Here is a 20,545-nt window from a genome sequence, read left to right on the forward strand (position 1 = left end):
TTCTCATTTATGTGCACCATGATGTAGAAAAGATTGGCAAGCCATACAAAAAGTGGCCTAGAACAGCAGTTAAAGCAGACTCTGGTGCCAGAATATTTGGCTTCAACCTCAACCCTCCCCTTGACTGAGCCCTGAGGCAAGTGACTTAATCTCTCAGTGCCTCACTGTAAAGTGGGGAGAATAAAATGATCTACCTTATACGGTTATAGGAAGAATTAAATGGGTTCTGTGTAGAGTATTGAGCACAGTGCCTGGCAGAAAGTGCTTTAATATTATTTTTCACTCAAATTTCAACTCATGTTGTAAATCTTGATATTTCTGCGAACTTTCATTTCCAGCTAATATAAATACAAACTAGATGATTTTTCTGGAAATAAACTTGGCAATATATATCAAACACTTAAAAAATATACTGTATCTTTAACCCATTTATAATTTTTTCTCTGAGAAGATTAGAAATGCATATAAGAAATCTGATAGAAAAAAGGTGGTTACAGTTAAAAGGAAAAGTTGACTATGTACAATAGACTAATTTTTTTAAATATTCATGACAAAATGTTATCCAAGCATTCAAAAATTATTTTTCAAAGATTATTTAATAACAGGCAATATTCAAGACGTAAAGTGAAAAAAGCCAAACTTAAAATTTTTAACTGATACAATTCTAAGTATGTAAAAAAATATACATATTTGCACAGAAAAAAAAAGGAACAAAACAGAAATGTTAACAGATGTTATCTCTGGCTCATGAGATTACCAGTACTATTTCCTTCTTGTATTTTTTGCTCTTCAAGGAAACACAGTTTGTAAATCTTTGTACCTTCTTAAAATTTCAAGAATGAGCATAACAGTATTTTAATAAAGTTTTTTCAAAATAATTGATGATCATAAATATCATTATTTAATTTTCTAGTTTATGCAGTAATTCTTAAACTCTAATTCATACAAATACAACTCATACTTCATGACACTTGGGAAGTTGTTTAAGCTTGAATGGGTATTTCAGAAAGCTTTCTTCCCCTGGTTATCTTGGTATTCAAGTCAGTGAGACTTAAAAAGACCTTCCCCTAGTTTTTCTTCAAAGTGTAGGTGTGTGTACACAGCCCGCTTTTGTTTTTACCTCAGTGTAAAGTGAGGTAAAACTCCTCCAGCCATCCAACAGTGGTTAACCTGGTTTTGGGGAGTAGGATTCCAAAACACTGAAATTAGTGAAAAATGTCAATAATTTAGACCACTAAAATGAAAAATTCTATCTGAATTTTTAAAGACTTGAAAGTAAAAGAATGTATCAAAAAGACCAAAATCTGGCTACTTTCAAATATATGCCCACCCATCATTGCCCCGGAGAGTTCCTGGGAATGAAGTTAATTAACAAAATATAATTATTTGCAATGAGCACATCAACTAATCTATGTACGCTAAGGCTTCTAAAACACGTTCTTAGGTAGTTTATACATTTAAAATTTCATTCATGTTATCTGGTAAATGTCATTTTTTATCTCATGTAATTTAATATGTCAGTTCTGCTTGTTTTTAAGGAATATGTTATTTTAAAGCTTAAAAAGTTAGATTCTTTATTTTCTGCTTCATAATTTTCTGAAGATTTTAGAACTTTAGGGGGAAGCAGTCCTTTCTTTTCCTCAGGATACACTTTCTCGTTGATTTATGAATCCATGAAACAAACAAAAGACTTGTTGCTTTGAAAAATTAATTGGATTTTTATTAATGGTAAACAAAAACATACCTTCAGAAACATAAGCAAAAGGTTTATTCCGAATTGAAAGCATTGTGAACAGGTTGAAGGAAAGAGCCACAAAAGTACCAACTAATAATCTTCCCCTAAAAAGAATAACACTGTTATTTTTTTCTTGGTAATATTAATATGTAATTTCAGCATGTAGCGAGACTAGGAGATGAAGGAGCAGAGTGGTCTGCTTCAATATTTACAGTCAGAATTTGAACTCGGTTTCTAGCTCCATGACCCATGTTCTGCATGTGGTTGCTCTATCTTACATGGGATCCCCACCCCTCCAAAAAAGACCCTTAGCATTAACAGTGTCTTCTTACAGGTAATTGCTGTTATAAATCTTCAGAAATGCTACAGGTATTTGGTTTACAGTCTGCTGGCTAAGTCAACCTGTCCTGAATGAAACTGATCAGAATAGATCCACACAGTTAACAACTATGTTACAGCTAATAACATTTCCATCTCTTCTAGAGATGCTACTAAAAAATTTGGGGATCCAAATTATAGAAGACAAGACAAGGCTGGTTTAGCATGTTCACCTGGGTTTGGAAATACTGAGGGACCTGACATCACAGTAGAGAGGCCGTTCTGTTCAGTATAAAAACGTGGGGGCTTGGGAACAGTTAAGGGTGAAAAGAAGGCATCTTGGGATTTGGGGATTTTGCTTGTGAAATATATATTACCACACTCTGAACTCTAGTATGGGCCAAAGTAATCACTATTTCATAATATACCAATTAATCACTGAGAATCAAACTTAATAGTATATTATATGGCAAAAATAGAATCTTACGTGTGTATCTCGGGCTGCTCCAAAAAGCGTTCTGCGCTAAAAGAAAGAAATAATGTTAATGCATTAAAGAATTAAGTTAAAAAACTTTATTAAATACATAATTAATCTAATAAATTCACAAAACTTTAAAATATGACCTGTTGATTACTAGTAGTGATGAGACAAATAGACCCACAAATTATCCTCAAGGTGCAATGTCCAATCTTTGTCTAACAAACCTGCTTTTGGGTTTATACTAGGCATTAAAACATGTCTGACTGAATCCCTTCCTTTTATTCCCATCACTTATGACTGGATTTAGTAGTATCAAAGGTAATAAAAGAAGGGTATAAAGAGGGAGAAAAGTCTGAAACATGAAGAAATTATACTATCAAATCTCCAGCATTGCTCATATTAATTTGTATACCCTTTTAAACCAGAATGTCTCACTGGATTCTTTCATATTTCCAAAGGTAGCATAGGTAGAATCTGCAGTGACAGAAACATCATATACAAATGTACCTTTCTTTTAAAATAAAGAGAGCTCCCAACTGTGCCAAGACTGTGGAGGCAAACACAGCCAGGACTTCTAATCTTTCAAATCTGAAATTGGAAAATCAATTAAATTAGCATAATTTTTTCAATTCACAAACTAGCATCTCTATAACACATTCACTCACTCACTACAAGTGTAACTACTATAAGCCAAACACTGTTTAAAAAAGTCTAGTTTCTAGAATGATAATAAACAGTGAATATCTAAGATTTTAGAAAGAGTACCTATTTATACAACATATATTCTCTATGGCTTTTATTCTCTAGAAATGTTCATTATCATCATAACAGCTAACACTTAATTGACCCATTTTATGTTAGACACCAGTCAAAGTACTTAACACATTACCTCATCTAAATCCTTATGAGGGTTATTCTATCCCTTTTTAAAAAAATAAATAAGTAAGAGATAAGGAACCTGAAGCCCAAGAGGAAGAGTAACTGTTTAGAGTCCTATAGCTGGCAAGTGGAGGGGTCAGATTGACAAACTCAGACACCCTGGCTCTAGTGTCCATGACTTTAACCACTACTATAGAGAAGAGAGCGAAAAAGTTGGCTCAACATTCAGAAAACTAAGGTCATGATGGCATCCGGTCCCATCACTTCATGGCAAATAGATGGGGAAACAAGGGAAACAGTGGCTGACTTTATTTTGGGGGGCTCCAAAATCACTGCAGATGGTGATTGCAGCCATGAAATTAAAAGATGCTTACTCCGTGGAAGGAAAATTATGACCAACCTAGATAACATATTCAAATATTTTGTCAACAAAGGTCCGTCTAGTCAAGGCTATGGTTTTTCCAGTGGTCATGTATGGATGTGAGAGTTGGACTATAAAGAAAGCTGAGCGCCAAAGAACTGATGCTTTTGAACTGTGATGCTGAAGACTCTTGAGAGTCCCTTGGACTGCAAGGAGATCCAACCAGTCCATTCTGAAGGAGATCAGTCCTGGGTATTCACTGGAAGGACTGATGTTGAAGCTGAAACTCCAATACTTTGGCCACCTGATGTGAAAAGCTGACTCATTTGAAAAGACCCTGATGCTGGGAAAGATTGAAGGCAGGAGGAGAACGGGATGACAGAGAATGAGATGGTTGGATGGCATCACCGACTCGATGGACATGGGTTTGGGTGGACTCCGGGAGTTGGTGATGGACAGGGAGGCCTGGTGTGCTGCGGTTCATGGGGTCGCAAAGAGTCAGACATGACTGAGTGACTGAACTGAACTGATACTGCCTGTCATATTTACATATAATTGCAGTTGATTGAATATGTCTTATTATCCCTGGAGATCTTATTTATCTTGGTTTTTGCCACTATACAGAGTTTAATGGCATTCAACACTTGTAGTATGTACATATACTAAAATTTCTCAAGGAAATAATTATGTTCAGAAAAGATAATAAATAATTAAGGATGTTCATCACATTACTTTTTTCTCCTCAAATCAGCTGGTTTAATTCCAGGAGGTACAAAATTCAGGAAATAATAAAATAATTAAGGACATACATCACATTGCTATTGGTAACGGAAAAATGTTGGAATCAACAAAAGACCATTATGTATTACTAAAAATATAACAAATGTATTTACTGACATGAAAGGAAGTAAATGAAGAAAAGTGGGTTATAGAAGGGTATGAAGAAAACAGTATGTAAATGCAGCAACATTATCTGTAGATACTGGTAAGTTGATACTAAAGTGCATATGGGAATGCAAAAGGTGAAGGAAAGCAAAGGGCTAAAGAACAAAGTAGGAAGATTTCCACTACAGTGTTCCACAAGATTTTAAACTACAGTAATTAACACAGTACAGAACTGATGCAAAGACAGACAAATACACCTTGAAGAGAAAGGAGAATCCAGAAACAGACCAACACATACACAGTTACTTGACTAATGAAAAAGTAGCACATAAAAGCAATAAAAAAGAAGAAACTTGATTCAATTAATGTTTTAACAAATTGAATAGCTATATAGTAACCAATGTGCCTTGACCTCTACTTCAAACCATATACAAAAACCAAATTCTAGTTTGATTGTTAAGCCTATATGTAAAAGGTCAAATTGTAAAACTTCTAATGACAGGGCAGAGTATCTTATGATCTTGGGCCAAGATTTCTTGACAAGTACACAGAAAGTACTAACTGTAAAGGAAAAGACTGATAAACTGAATTTTATCATTGAAATTAAAAACTTTCCATGCATCAGAAGATAGCTTTAAGAGAATGAAAGAACTCCTATGGATCAATCAGAAAAAATAAGCAACCCAATATAAAAGTGGATAAAACACTTTAACAAGGATTTCAGAAAAGAGGTAATCTGAATGGCTAATAAACATAAGAAAAAGTGTTCAAATACTCATAAAGAAAATAACTTAAACCTACAATGAGATACCACTGCACTTCCTAGAATGGCTTCTGAAAAAAAGGCAATGCCAACAGTTGGTAAGGACATGAAGCAACTAGAACTCAGATATACTGCCAGTGGAAATGTGTACTGCCAGTAGAAATGCAAAACCACCCTGGAAAACTGCTTGGTATTATCCTATCTTCTAATGACAAATATATGCAAGTTCTATGACAGTAATTTCACTCAAAGACATATGCCCAACATAAATGAGCATACATGTATACCAAAGAAAAGTACAAAATGACCATATGTAGTTTTATTCATAATAACAAAAAGCTAAAAATTACCTAAATTTCTTTCAATAGTTGAACATATAAACGTATGTTGGCATATTGGAATATTAGAGCAAAGAACAAGAATGAATTACTGCTATATGATATACATATTACAATCCCATTTTTATGATTTGAAAACTGGCAACAATAATCTGCAATGACAGCAATCGGAATACTGGTTACTTTTGTCGGCGTTTGACTCTGACTCAACCTTAAGTCATTAATGGAGGCTTTGGGGGAACTCATAATGGTTTATATAATGATCCAGATAGTAGTTATACAAGTATATTTATCTGTTAAAATTCATCAAACTGTACAAGGATATAAGAAAGGAATAAGATAACAGTCCATGCTACCAAGAAATCTATATTTTAAAGGGGGAGACAAAAAAATAACTGATAAGTTCTATACAGAGAATTACAGTAGTCTGATGCGTAATGTTAGTCGCTCAGTTGTGTCCAACTGTTTGCAGCCCCATGGACTGAGTTGCAGCCTGCCAGGCTCCTCTGTCCATGGAATTCTCCAGGCAAGAAGACTGGGAGTGGGTTGCCATTCCCTTTGCTAGGGGATCTTCCCAATCTAGGGACTGAACCTGGGTGTCCTGCAGTGCAGGCAGAATCTTTACTGTCTGAGCCACCAGGGAAGTCCAGGCTGATGTGACAAGAGACTAACTGGGTGATCTATTTTAGAATTCATTTTAGATTGGGCCCAGTCACTTAATGATACTAGCACTTGGTAATGTTAAGACTGGAATAACACAACTGGGCTTATCTTGCAAGAATCAGGTGAAGAGCATCTCAAGGAGAGAGAACAGTCTGTATAAAGATCCTAAAGCAAGAATAAGTTATATTCAAATTATAGACACAAAGACAGAGTGCATGACAGTGGTGACTTGAAAACAAGTAGGCTGGGTGTAAGTCATACAAAGCCTTTATAAACAAGGGAAAGGAGTCAGGATTTTATTCTCAGTGTGATAGGAAACAACTGGATGGTTTTAAGGAGTAGAATGATAGCATGACTTAGGCTTAAAAAAACAAACACTGGTTGCTACACAGAGAATGGACTACAAGCGACAGTAAAAGCAAACTATGCAGACTAGTTAGGACTAGGACGCAGGATGTTGATGAAGGCAAGAAACGAAGGTAGCTTGGTTAGGACGGTAGTACCAGAGATAGAAATGGGGGTGGAGGCAGATTCTGGATGTGTTTGTAAGTTATCCTGACATAACCTCCTGATGGATAAATGTGGGTGATGAGAGAATAATCGAGGATTTTGCCTGAGCAACTATGTGGCTGTGTATTTACTAAGATGGGAAAAACTACAGAGGAACAGATTTTGGGGAAAGAAAACAAAACAGGAAATTTAGCTTGAATTTAAGACATCAATTATGCATCCATGTGAAGCTGGCATGAAGGGAACACTGACATGAGATAAATCTCAGTGCTGCAGAACTGAATTTTGGAATTATCAGATACAGATGATACTTCAAGCCATGTGACTGACTGTAATTATATTTAATTGCTTTCTCATTTTCTATTCTCTAAGCAATGAGACCAAAATGGGAGCTGTCATGTCTTTATTTAACCTTGTATCCTGGCCACAGGAGCTGAACTAAGAAGACTAACATCTATACCAAGACGGAAAAACCAACAGCTCCTTCTCATGATTTTCGGAACTAGAGCTGGGGAAGAGTCCTTTCCTCTCTAGGAGGAAGGTGAGAAGGTTCCAAGTTTTGCTAGAAGTTATCATTCCAGAAGAGTGGAGAAAAATGGTCTGAGAAACCGAACCTGACATGCAGAGAAAAGCAGGCCACTGAGGTAAGAGAAAGACAATGTCCTGAGTGTCCCTGTGCCAGCTTACCTCAGTCTTCCCGCACTTTGAAAAAGTACATTATCATTTTCCCGCCAAATTAGTTTGAGTTGGATTTCTGTCACCACCAAAAGCCTGACTCAAGAGTTGAGATTTCCATATACAGATATCTATTCTCTACAAATGGTTATCATAGTAACAGTCCAACTCTATCAAATTTCAGTGACACATAAATATTTTCATTTTGCATAAAATTTCATGTTCACTCTGTCCTATTACTTAAGTAAATAAAACCAGATTTTGTTCGAAAGAATATAATCCTGATGAATAGTATGGAAAAGAAAGTTTAGTTTGGTTCAAGAAGTTTCTCCACCAAGGTTAAATTTTTCTTTCTAGTTCTTTCCTTGAATCTGAAAGGAATTCATTTCTTTTCCTAATATAATAAAAGAATCGGGGACTTCCCTGGTGGTTCAATGGGTGAGACTCCACACCCCCAATGGAGGTGCCCTGAGTTCGATCCCTGATCAGGAAAGTAGATCCCACATACTGCAACTAAGACTTGGCACAGCTAAATAAATGAATAAATATAAAAAAAAATCCTCTGATGTAAAAGATTATTTTCCAGCTTTCAGCAATTTCTAAACTATAGACACAGAAATCTCAAAATCTTTGTCAGTGTGTTGCTGTCACAAATCTAGTCTCATGATAAAAATACACCTCTACCACTGCATCAATGTTAAAACGTATCCCACTTACTTTAACATCTAGAAGATACATACACGAAAATCCTTTGTACCTTCTCTAACTGAAATAAGAAATTACCAAAGTATCAAAGACCTTAAAATGAACATTTTATGTTAAGATTTGCTTTGTAAAATAGCAAAGAACCTAATGTGAACATTTTACTTTAATATGATTTAAATTTAATCATCTATGTTTCCTATCTAGAATCCTCTTAGAAGATGCTTTTTAAAATCTACTTTTACTATTTATCACTATCACACTAAACAGGCAATACTTATTTTCTAGAAATATTCAAGCTAGCTCATTAGTAGTTTAACTACTAATTTTAACAGCAATAAGTTAGCAGAAAATAAAGCAAATTGAACTTACCCAAATGAATAGGCAGGGCTAGGTTTCCTCATCATCACCCAATAACTTATTAAACAAGTTATCAAACTAAGTAAAAAGGCAAATAAATTCAGCATTAGAACAAGAGCTAGAGGACATACAGAAAGAAATTTAGCTTTCAAAATACCTAAGTTGCTAAAGGTTAACAGTGTTCACAGGCTAATAACAAATTATTCTAATAATTTATAATCTAATCACAATAAACACCCTAAGATGTGAGTTTTAACATGGGGAGAAACAGAAGTTATGATAATACCATTAAGACAGTTAAACAGAATACTTTAAACTCATATTTTCTCTACTCAGTAAGTTATCCACCCTAAATAGTTTCCATAACTGAGTCTGCAAAAAATAACACAGTAATAATCAGAATATTAACTTGATTTAGGCATAAACATTTCAACTTTGATAAACTTTATTTAATCTATGTTAAAAGCTAAACTAAATATTAATGACACCTTGACAATATCCTAGATGAGGTAAAGTTATGGTTGCCTTCCAAGTATAGCGGAGACTCACTCTAAAACAATTTACTACAGTGTGAAACCCAGTAACAACTATTTGTTTTAGATCCATCAAGAAGATTTAGTTGTGACTGATGAAAAGACATCCTTATAACACACCTATAGCACAGATATTGGAGACATCATTGTCCAAGCACTTTGCAATCTATTGGAAACATGGGGCTTCCCTGGTGGCTCAGATGGTAAAGAATCCGCCTACAATGCGGGAGACCTGGGTTTTATCTCTGGGTTGGGAAGATCCTCTGGAGGAGGGCATGGTAACCCACTCCAGTCTTCTTGCCTGGAGACTCCCCATGGACAGAGGAGCCTGGCGGGCTACAGTCTATGGGGTCTCAAACAGTCGGACACCACTGAGTGACTAAGCACACACACACTGGAAATAAGAAAGGTCCCCAAAAGCAGGAGCCGAAGGTTATCTCTCAATCTCACAATCACATACATGCTTTGCAGTTATTAATGCCCATCGTTTCTTTTCCCATCTACACAGTTCCAGCGGGAACTGGTATGCTCTTACATGTTCCTGCTCCCTAGCAGGAACCTTCAGCTGACTCATCTCTAGGTAGGCAACTGACCTAATGTCTGGGTATTTTTCTGTTGCTATGTAAATGGGATATCTTTTTCCAGCATATCTTCTAATTGTTTTTATTTGTATACATGATCCATGCTGATAATTTTACTTATTTCACAGATTACTTTCCTTTAATTAAAGAAAATTTCATACATTCAGTGCAATAAATTCTTCTTTTATTTTTACTGTTTTATTCAAAATAGGACATTTATACAGAAATGTGCATAAAGCACCTAGGTACATTTTAACAAATAGAAAAAAAACCCACCCATGTAACCACAAATTAAGGCCAGGAGTAAAACAACAGGGAAGTCTTCTGGACGTCTCTTTCTTTTTTTTAAATGAAGTATAGTTGATTGAAAAACTCTATATAAGCTTCAAAACATTAAGGAGAGTTTTTAAAACTTACCTAAAAAGATCAAAAATGGTCAGGTAAGTATAGGCAGTTAAAGCTGCAAAACAACAGAAAGACTCATTAAAATGTTACTGAATCCATGGTTAGTAAATACAACAACTAATGGCACATAAAAATAAAAGAGGTTTTTAAAAACACAAGAAAGATATTAAGAGGTTTTACTTTTTAAGGAAAACTCAATAAACCTCAAAATCTTATTTATAAACTACATAAATTGAAGAACTAATCTATCACACTAAAAATACCTCACAAAAAGATACATGCACCCCATGTTCACAGCAGCACTATTTACAGTAGCCAAGACATGGAAGCAACCCAAGTGTCCCTCAACAGACACACATGTAGGAAGGAATATTACTCATCCATAAAAAAGAATGAATTCTGCCGTTTGCAGCAACATGGATAAACCCTAGAGTATATTCTGGTTGGGGAAATAAGTCAGAGAAAGACAAATACTATATGGTATCACTTATATATGAAATCTAAAAAAATAAAACAAACAAATGTATTAATATATAGCTTCCTCACCAAGGGAAGTCCCTATAGTAATTCTGAGTGGAGTATAATCTATAAAAATACTGACTCACTATGCTGTACACCTGAAACTAATAACATAAATCAACTATATCTCAATTAAAAAATAAAAAGAAACCTTCGTTTTTCAAATAGATTTAAATTTTTGGAAAAAGCTCATTTTAAATAATGCCTAGCAATTGAACCAAATTGTACAGTTTACAAGGTACTTGTGAGGGACTTCCCGGGCAGTGGTTAAGACTCCGCACTGCCACTGCAGGGAGCAGGGGATCAATCCCTGGTTGGGGAATTAATATCCCACATGCCAAGTGACACGGCCAAAACAGAATATAACAAGGTCCTTTTGGAATAGATTCTCCCATTTAAATCTTCCAGTTATATTTCAGAATAATATATTCCATGTTAAGGAAGACATACCTTTATTTAAAGTGAGAACAATAAAAGTGAAATTAATAATTAAATATAAAAATAAGAACAGTGACATACCTATACTGTTAGTGGAACTGCACCACATTAGCAGGAAGCCAGTACATGTTAGGTTTATTGCACCAAAGAGCAGTATCTTCCAGGACTGTGAAAAGGAAAATCATTCTTATTTGTACAACACCGATAAACTTCTTTGGGTCCACTCAAGTTTTATGATTCATACTCTAATATTCAAAGGAAAAAGGACAACCTGTTTTAAAAAACTGAAGGGTTACAGTTTCTAAAACTTCCCCCAAAATTCATCAACTAAGTTATTATAATATATAAACCTAAAAAAATTCGAGAAGGGGAATTATTCAAGAGAAAATAAATTCTGATATATAAATTCTCAAATAGTTGAGAAAATATGATGACATTTGAATATAATTTTGACTCTATAAACATGTATATGGAGACAGTGATAAAACAAATGGGGCAAAATATAAAGCAACTGATGAATCTGAATAAAGGGTATAAGGGAATTCCTTATACCAATCTTAAAACTTCTGTAAGCTTGCAATTACATCAAAAAAGTTACCCCGCCCATCCACCCACCAAAAACAGAACAATGCTTGGTTATTTACCAAATAAGTCATAAGAAACAGGACTGCTAAAAAAAGGAGATTACCACAGTTCAGAAGTTCACAGACAAGGGAGGATTTGAGATACACCTTGAAACAGCTAGGATCTAGCCAGAGGAAGGAAGAATAGCATTCTAAAAATAAAGGGAGACGAGATCAAGTGAAGGGTTTTTTACTTTGTTCTGCTCCAATCCCTACACAGGGAGACCAACACTTGTTTCAAAGTATAGATGAAATAGTGGAAAGGTTGTTATTTGGAAATGTTAAGTTTAAATATATAATTGCTAAGGTCAATTAAGGTATGGGAAAGGTATGGGATAGGATGGTTTTAGAATACAGATGAAAGCTGTAGGTCTAGAAAGGAAGAACACCACCAGAAGTGAGAAGGATAAGAAGGTAACTCAAGAGACAGAAATCCTAAGGAAGAAAGAAGTGACAGTGATGGAGCACAGAGGTAACAGGCTGTAAATCTAAGGAAGAAACAAGGCCATTTCCTAAAACTAAGGCATATGGTAAAGTAGAACTGGAAACGTAAATACAGAAAAAATCTTCAGAATAGCTGTTATGGTGAATACGTTACTGAATCATCAAAAAGAAGAACAACAATTACCAGCATGAATTTATGGGAGACACCATTCTTGAACTTCCTCCTCAAGGAGGAGCAAAACCAGAAGGGCAGGTGACATGGGGATGTTAGAAAGTTGAGAACTGATATGACAGGTTAACAGGACGAGGGACTGTATGCTTAATGAGGACATGACAGGACACAGGGCCTAGTCAGGACAGGGATTCAGTAACAGTCAGAAGAGGCAGATAAAGCATGTAATACATGCCGTTCTACTGCCGAATCAAGCCGTTAATCAAAATTTGAGTATCTATTTTGTAACAGATACTATTTGAGGCACTGGAGATACAGCAGTGAATGAAACATGGACCTTATAATCCAGGTGGGGTGACAGACAAGAAGCAAATATATAAAGTCAGGTGGTGATAAGTGCTAGGAAGAAAAAAAAAGGCATAGTTAAGAACACAGTAATGGAAGATATTAAAGAGCTGCTAATCTAGATGGGGTTGTCAGAAAAGAACTCTGATAAGGTGACATGTGACCAGAAATCTGAAAGAGGCGAAGATGCTAAGCATCCAGACATCTCGGAGAGAAAATGGGAACCACAGTGCAAATACTTTGAGATAAAAGAGGGGCTGAGGACAGCTAGACAGGAGAGGTGAGAGGAAGTCTGGGGCTACATTAAGTAGTGTCATGTATGCTAGGAAAAGATGAGATGGAACAGTGACTTAGCTTTCATTTTAAAAAGCTCATTCAGCTTCTCAACCTAGAATATACTGCACAGGGGCAAGGATGAAAGTAGGAAGACCATTTAGAATGTGCTTGCAATAAACCATGTGGGGAATGATGGTAGCTTGGAAGGTGGGTGTTAGAAGAGTCAGATTCTGGGTATCACGGGGACAGAGCTGGCATTTACTTATAAAACAGCTGTGAGGAGTGAAGGAAGGAGAGGGGTAAAGGTGACTCCAAGGTTTCTGGCCTGAGCCATGTAGTGAAGAAGTGACAGAAAATCAAAGTTCAGGTTTGATCTGACTAAATTTGAGATGGCTATTAGATATTTGGGTGAAAATGCTGAGAAGGCCGTTATATATAGGAATTGGAGGCAGGGAAGAAGGTAGAGGGTGAGATATAAATACGGGGTCACCGGCATACGGTAGTGAAAGTGTCACCAAGATGGAATGAGGCAAACAAGTTCTCTAAGTCCTGGGCACCCCAAACTCGGAAGTCAGAAAGATGGGAGGGGAGTAACAAAGGAGGCTGAAAAATAAAGACTAAGCAGTAAGTGGGCCCCCACAGGGGGCGCTGGTGGTAAAGAACCCGCCTGCCAATGCAGCAGACATAAGAGATGTGGGTTCGAACCCTGGGTCAGGAAGATCCCCTGGAGGAGAGCACAGCAACCCACTCCAGTATTCTTGCTTAGAGAATCCCATGGATAGAGGAGCCTGGCAGGCTACCGTCCATGGGGTCACGAAGAGTCGGACATGACTGAGTGACTAATACTTTCACACTTTCAAGAAGTAACTAGGAAGAAAATCAAGGGTGGCAGTTCAGAGTCCAAGTGAATAAAATGCTTTAAGGAGGAAGACTAATTCAAATGCCACTGAAGGCCAAATAAGATGGGAAATGAGGATGACCATTGCTTTGGCAACACAGAGGTTATTAGGTACTTGTAAAAGCAGTTTCTGGGGATAAGTGGGGACTAGAGTTACACTGGTTTTACTTAACAGAAACAGGGAGAAGAGAAACTGAACAAAGAGAGTAAAGACAATTGTAAACAGTTTTGCTTCAAAAGCAAGCAGAGAAAGGAAGCAGCAGCTGAGAGTGGTATTTATGGCACGTAATTATGATGTGAGAAGGAGAAAGATTAAAGAAGGAATAACAATGCAAGAGAAGACGGAATGGTTCTAGGAACACTGGCTCTGAGTAAGGCAACAACGGAGGGACTGGCCTTATGCAGCAGATCAGACAGTTCATTCAAAGAAACGGGCGGGAAGGCAGAGTGTTGGCAGATGTGCTAATGACAGGAAGCAGAAGTTTTCTCCTGATTGCTTCTTTTCCTTCAGAGAAACAGGAAGCAAGACGCAACAGGTTAGAGTGAGGACGAACACGGTTTGGGGAGTTTGAGGATAGAAGTGAAAGAAAATGGGATCAAACTGTCACTTAAGAACGTGGGAAGTTGAATAAACTAGGAAGATACAGTGAGGGCAGCGCTAATGGCATACCTGATCATGAATTTAAAGTGAGACCAGGGGCTTCCCTCGTGGACCAGTGGTTAAGACTGTGCTTCCACTGAAGGGGGCACAGGTTCAATCTCTGGTTGGGGAACTAAGATCCCACCTGTGGCATGGTGTGGCCAAAAAAATTTAAAAACAACAACAAAAAAACAAGGTAAGACCAGTCAGTACAGTTTTGTGTTTAAGGCTACACTCAGTTGCTTGCATGAGGTAGAGTAGAGTAAGACTTAATAAAGTTGAGGATTTGCCAATAAAGTATGATAGACAGAAGATGGGAACAGAGGGGTTGAAGGCATGTGCAAGAAAATGAAAATGATGGACCAGAGAATCTAAATTGATAGGCAAGCAACTGACAATAAGAGACGTAAAAAACAGTGAAAACACAGCAGAGTCAATGAACTGGAGGTCCCGGTAAGAGAAGGGAACTGGAAAGACAAGAGACGGCGACTGATGAGTAAAATGCTTATAAGTGAGACAATGGGAGGACAGTTATTGTGAATGATAAAGCATATGCATGAGCGGGCTTTCTTGGTGGCTCAGTGGTAAAGAATCTGCCTGCCAAGAAGGACTTGCGGGTTCGATCCCTGAGTCAGGAAGATTCCCTGGAGAAGGAAATGGCAATCCACTCCAATATTTTTGCCTGGGAAATCTCTTGGACATAGACATATAGTGGGCTTCACAGGGTCACAAAAGTGTCAGACATGACTTGGCAGCTGAGCAGCAGCAGCAGCATGGTATGATCATAGGAGTGGGCAGTTGAGACGGACACAGGACAAGATCTGTGGTGAGGAACTGAGGGGTAAGGATCTTTCACATGAAATATGAAATCACTGAGAACTAAGACAGGAGAAGTAATGAACAGCAATGAGCCAGGTGGATCTCTTCCGATTTAAATTACGATAGAGGTTACCTGTACAATCCAGGTGCTCCTGTATCAGTTTTGCTCCTACTACCTATTCTGAGGGATACTGTGCTGCACTGAAGTATGCTTAAAGAACTTCCTGCTTACTTCTGCAATAGAGTTGTTTTCCATCAACATCATAACTATCTGTTCTCAAGACAGCATACTAAATGGACTAGATACATAAGTAGGTGAGTTAGTTCTCTACCCTTGGCTCTTGAAGTTTAACATCTAGAGGTGAGAATATTTCCAAATACTAGGATTACTGGCTTCTGATTATATCCCAAGGTTTTATAAACAGGAGATAAAAGGGTAAAAAGAAAAGAAGTCTTTAGTATCACAAGACATGGTCAATATTATTGCTTCTGCTTATTATGTTACATAAAGCTAGCATTATTCAAAACTTTATTTTATACTTTTATTAAAAATGTGAGCAAGAGACACTACCCTCAAGGAACTTACAGTATAAATGAGACAGTAATGAGAACAATGAAAACAGAATAATAACTAGAAAGTCTGCATTGGTGACCAAAATGGGTACCGATTGTTTATTTATAGTCTCAAAGTTTACCTTAATGAGAAAACTTGTTTTCTACCTTACATTCAAAATGAGAAAACATGGGTTCAAACCACATCCACTTAATTTGTTAAAAAACTAACAACATAAGGCAATCACCAAACAATTTTTCTTCAAAACTCTTTAAAATCAGAAAAAAAACTAATCAAAGTCGAGTTTCCTCCCAGGCATAACAACTGTATACTAAAGTGCTGTGATTTCACATTAACAAATTACTTATCCAACAAAAAAAATGAAAACACTGTGATGAATTGAGTGATTTATATTTGTCTTAAAAATTACCGTTTTCAACTTTATAATATTGTTGATACAATAAAATTAGGATTAAGAAATAAAAATAGCTTACCCTTCGATCAGCTGCTACAAGTCTAAATTCCTGTAATAACTTGCCAAAAAGAGATCTCTGTGGTTTTCTAAAGAGATGAATTGTCCCCTTTAAAGTAAACAAAAAATATACAAATCAGCATTTAAGTACCTAAGCTTCTGCACTCCTGTGATATAGTAAATCACAACTAACATTTCTTGAATGCTTGATACATGCCAAGCAATTATTCTAGACACCTTACATGTATTTATCTATATAAGATTACAATAACCTATGTGGTAGAAATAATTTTTAGTAAACTAAGTACACAATGCTAGTAACATCTGAGCAGGAATTCAAACCTAGGAGTTTTAGCTCAGGACCAAAACCTCTGCTTTAAAATAGATTGCCTAAGCAATTTTGAACTGGAAAAGCAGTTTCCAAGTAGCTCTAATTTCCAAGAAATTATACCATTTACCTAATTAAAGCTTTATATATGAAAAGTTTGGCAACGATTATTACAGTCAGACCTCTGAGTTTCTCTCTTAGGCATTCAAAGTATGTGACATCTAGCTAGCTTCCAGGGTCCCTGCTAGTATGCAGTACGGTACTAGCAGAGAAGGAACATGTCAGTGCTGACCACAGAGGGACTTGCCACTCAAGTTCAGGAAACAGTGTAAGAAAGCCTTCACATAAAGGAGAAGTCAACCACATATAGGAAATTAGCCTGAAATTAAGACAGTATCCAACATCAGTAGGAGAAAGTATGGCTTATTCAATAAATGGTATTTGGAAAAAGGCAAAGATGGGTCCTTACTATACTTCTCCATCTAAGTTTTCAAATATAAAACAATAGAACATTTGAAGAAACTCATGTATAAGAAAGAAAACCCAAGAAAAATAAACTGAAGATCTTTGTTGTTACAAAGGTAAAGTAATTGTTTCTGTAGAAAAAATATCCTTCACAATTTTCAATGGGTCATACACAATAACTTGACTACTAAGTGCCATGCACTTAAATATTTGGATTTCAACTTTAACAAAATATTTTCCTAGATGGTAAAGGCCACAATCACTATACCACACGGCATTTCTATCTCATTAAAGTTGGCCAATTTGACTCAAAGACTGACTTTTCACAGACAGCAGAGGAAATGGGAGTTAACAGATAAAAAATGTGAAGTTTCAGATCCATTCCAAGCAGAAGTATGATTTGCCTACAGGTAGCATTTAGAAACATCTCAGTAGCTATAAAATGGTATATTCCATTTCTTTAAGTTTGACATGTCATTAGTCGTGTTGAGACTCAGTGAAGGCAGAAAATAGGCTGAGTGCTAGAAATGTGGTATAACAAAAACAGCAAAATGTTGCTAACTCTGGAGGCCAAGTTACGGCTATATGGGGACTTTATGATATTCTCTCTTCTTTTCTGCATGTTTGAAAGTTTACACAATAAAAAGTTAAAGATATACTCTAAAATGTAAAAATAAAGCATCAAGAAAAAGGTATTACCAATTTTGATACCCAAATAAAGATCAGTGTATGTGAATAACCTAAGGCTCTGCTAAATCAATTCAGTTGAAAAGGAACAATATGCTGTTTTTATCCGAGATGTTAATAAATGTTAATGTTAACAAACATACTTTATTCTTAAAGAATTATGAGTGGGATATTTTGGTCCTATAGATAAATTCTGCTTACTACTGGTATCCTTGAATACCTTCTAACTTCTAGCTCATTTAAATTTCAGTTACTTTAAGTTTCAGGTTAAGACAATCAAGCTTCCCTGGTGGCTCAGAGGTTAAAGCGTCTGCCTGGAATGCAGGAGACCTGGGTTCGATCCCTGAGTTGGAAGATCCCCTGGAGAAGGAAATGGCAACCCACTCCAGTACTCTTGCCTGGAGAATCCCATGAAGGGAGGAGCCTGGTCGGCTACAGTCCACTGAGTCACAAAGAGTCGGACACGACTGAGCGACTTCACTTTCACTTTTCAAAAGGCAGATGTCCATTTCTGATGCCATTCTGATAGTGAAGGAACAACTACAAATACCCTAATCTTAATGTCACTCTTTCTAAAATTATATTGGCTCTCCACTGTTATCAAAATAAACACCAAATTTTACAACCTGGAACTCAATGTGTTGAGTTAGCCTGTTTCTTTCCATTTTCTCTCTTGCTCAGTTTCCACTATTGAGGAAATTGCTCTCCTCAATTTCCACTGTACTGGTGTACTCGTCTCATGATCATATTGATAATTCTAGAGTGACAGGGTCAGACTGGTCTAACCCAGGCACTAACAGCCCTGTAGCACTTAGCAAGTTATCTGACCTCTCTGTTTCCTCACCCAGGCTAGAGTAATGAATAGTAGACTAAGAGACTAGAATAAAGGGACAAAGTACTCAGTTCACTGGTTCACTTCCTACAGGAAGCCATATAAGGTTATTTAAATGACAGGTTTTTTTTTTTTTTTAATGCCATTTGCTTTGTAATTCACCACAGGCTAGCCTTCATACTGTCATCTTGCATGGTAAGTTCATTTTCAGTAACTTCACCAATGACAAGGGCTATATTTTCCCAACATTCTCTAAGACAGCACTATGCTTTGCACATAGTATATGTTATTAAAATAAATAATGGGCAATTTTAAAAATAAAACTTAAATGCTAGTATTTCCCTTATTACTAATGTTTCAAATATAAAAGTTTACTGCCAAGGTTACTTATTCATCATTCTCTGAAACAATATTTATTGAAAACTTCCTCTGGGCCAGGCACTGTACAAAAGACTCTGGGAATATGACAGTGAATACATAGGTTCTGCTCTTAAAGAGCTTATAGCCTAGGAAGTGAGAAAGACAAGCAAGTAAATACACAATCGTAACACAGTCTGGTAAGGGCTACAGATGTTACTGGTAAAAAGCAGCCTCATAGGAGCCTAAAGGAGGCACTTAATAGGACCTTGAACATGACAGAAAGGCTCAGGAAAGAGACTAAAAGACACGTCAGGGATGGAGAACAATTCTGGCAGACAGAACAGCACATATTAATTCAGTGCAAAGGTCTAATTCTTAGAGCACAAAGGGATGGAGAACAATTCTGGCAGATAGAACAGCACATATTAATTCAGTGCAAAGGTCTAATTCTTAGAGCACAATCTGCAAGCTGTTCCTGGTAGCTGGAATATGGATATATGTATGTATGGGTGAAAAAACCCTGTAAAGGTAAGAAGATAGACTACAGATGTCTTTGCTTGCCATACTAAACAGGTCTTTAGCTTGTGGGCTAAAGAAAAAAAAAAGGAAGAATTTTAAGCAAGGGACTGTTATGGTCAAGTTTTAGAAACAACTCTGCTACACAGTGGTGAATGTTCTGATGTTGAACACAGAGGCTATTTGGTCATGCAAGAGTAAACTTTTACCTACTTTCTACATGTTTAAAGGAAAGATTACAAGAAATTTAGAAAATATTTCAGTAGATAAATAAGACATTTTTCCCACCATATCCACTCCAGGAAAAAACGGAATGACAATGCTTAGACACAGAAACATGATACAGGCTATCAATAAGAAATCCATAAATTTTTCTGATAAAATGGTAACTCTTTTGACATTGAAATCACAATCCACTGCTTACCCTTAGATAAAATTCAGAGAGCTATATAGTTGATTTATGAAAGAATAAAACAACTAACTTGTCTAACAAAATTTAAACACCACATTCCTAAAGCCCTAAGGTATACTGGGATCTACAAACGCACCAAAAAAACTGCAATAAGAGGAACGACCGACACCTTGACTTTAGCCAATCTTTGGCCTTCTGAAAGTTGTGCTGTATCCGGCTATCTGCACTCAGTAAAACCAATTTGGAGAGTGGGGCGTCAGATTCAATAGCCTATTAATCATGCTGTTCATTAATGCAACGTTATCATCACTGCTGTAAGCATCACTAATACGGTCGTTGCTGCTGTGGACTTGTTTTCAGATCTTTTGTCGGTGTTGTGGTTCCTGACACCAGCAAAGACTTCTATTTCTATATCAAGGGTATTACGGCAGGGAGGAGTCCTCATCAGAGCCAAAAAAGTCGGTCTGGAGCGATGCCGGGGTCCCGAGAGGCAGAGGAACCGGGTGAGGGAGAGAGGGGGCATCAGAGCTCTGAGGGCACTCTCTCCGACGCTAGAG

At 36.7% G+C, this 20,545-nt stretch overlaps 1 protein-coding gene across 3 annotated transcripts in view; it reads right to left on the minus strand.

The window, feature by feature from the left end:
* The window catches only part of SLC30A6 (solute carrier family 30 member 6), a 45,743-nt gene that overhangs the window by 24,987 nt on the left and 211 nt on the right, over positions 1–20,545 (minus strand). Inside the window, exons 2-8 of one of the 3 annotated variants that reach the window (XM_069583619.1) lie at positions 16,411–16,497; positions 11,228–11,312; positions 10,202–10,244; positions 8,683–8,748; positions 3,042–3,122; positions 2,541–2,576; positions 1,745–1,839 (exon numbers count right to left, since the gene is read on the minus strand). In XM_069583619.1, the coding sequence (XP_069439720.1) occupies positions 1,745–1,839; positions 2,541–2,576; positions 3,042–3,122; positions 8,683–8,748; positions 10,202–10,244; positions 11,228–11,312; positions 16,411–16,497 (493 nt within the window). Of the gene's footprint in view, positions 1–1,120; positions 1,173–1,744; positions 1,840–2,540; positions 2,577–3,041; positions 3,123–8,682; positions 8,749–10,201; positions 10,245–11,227; positions 11,313–16,410; positions 16,498–20,545 lie in introns of those variants that run through there. The other 2 variants (XM_069583618.1, XM_069583620.1) reach the window with 2 other exon arrangements.

The sequence above is a fragment of the Ovis canadensis genome, chromosome 3, assembly GCF_042477335.2.
Source record: "Ovis canadensis isolate MfBH-ARS-UI-01 breed Bighorn chromosome 3, ARS-UI_OviCan_v2, whole genome shotgun sequence".
NCBI lineage: Eukaryota > Metazoa > Chordata > Mammalia > Artiodactyla > Bovidae > Ovis > Ovis canadensis.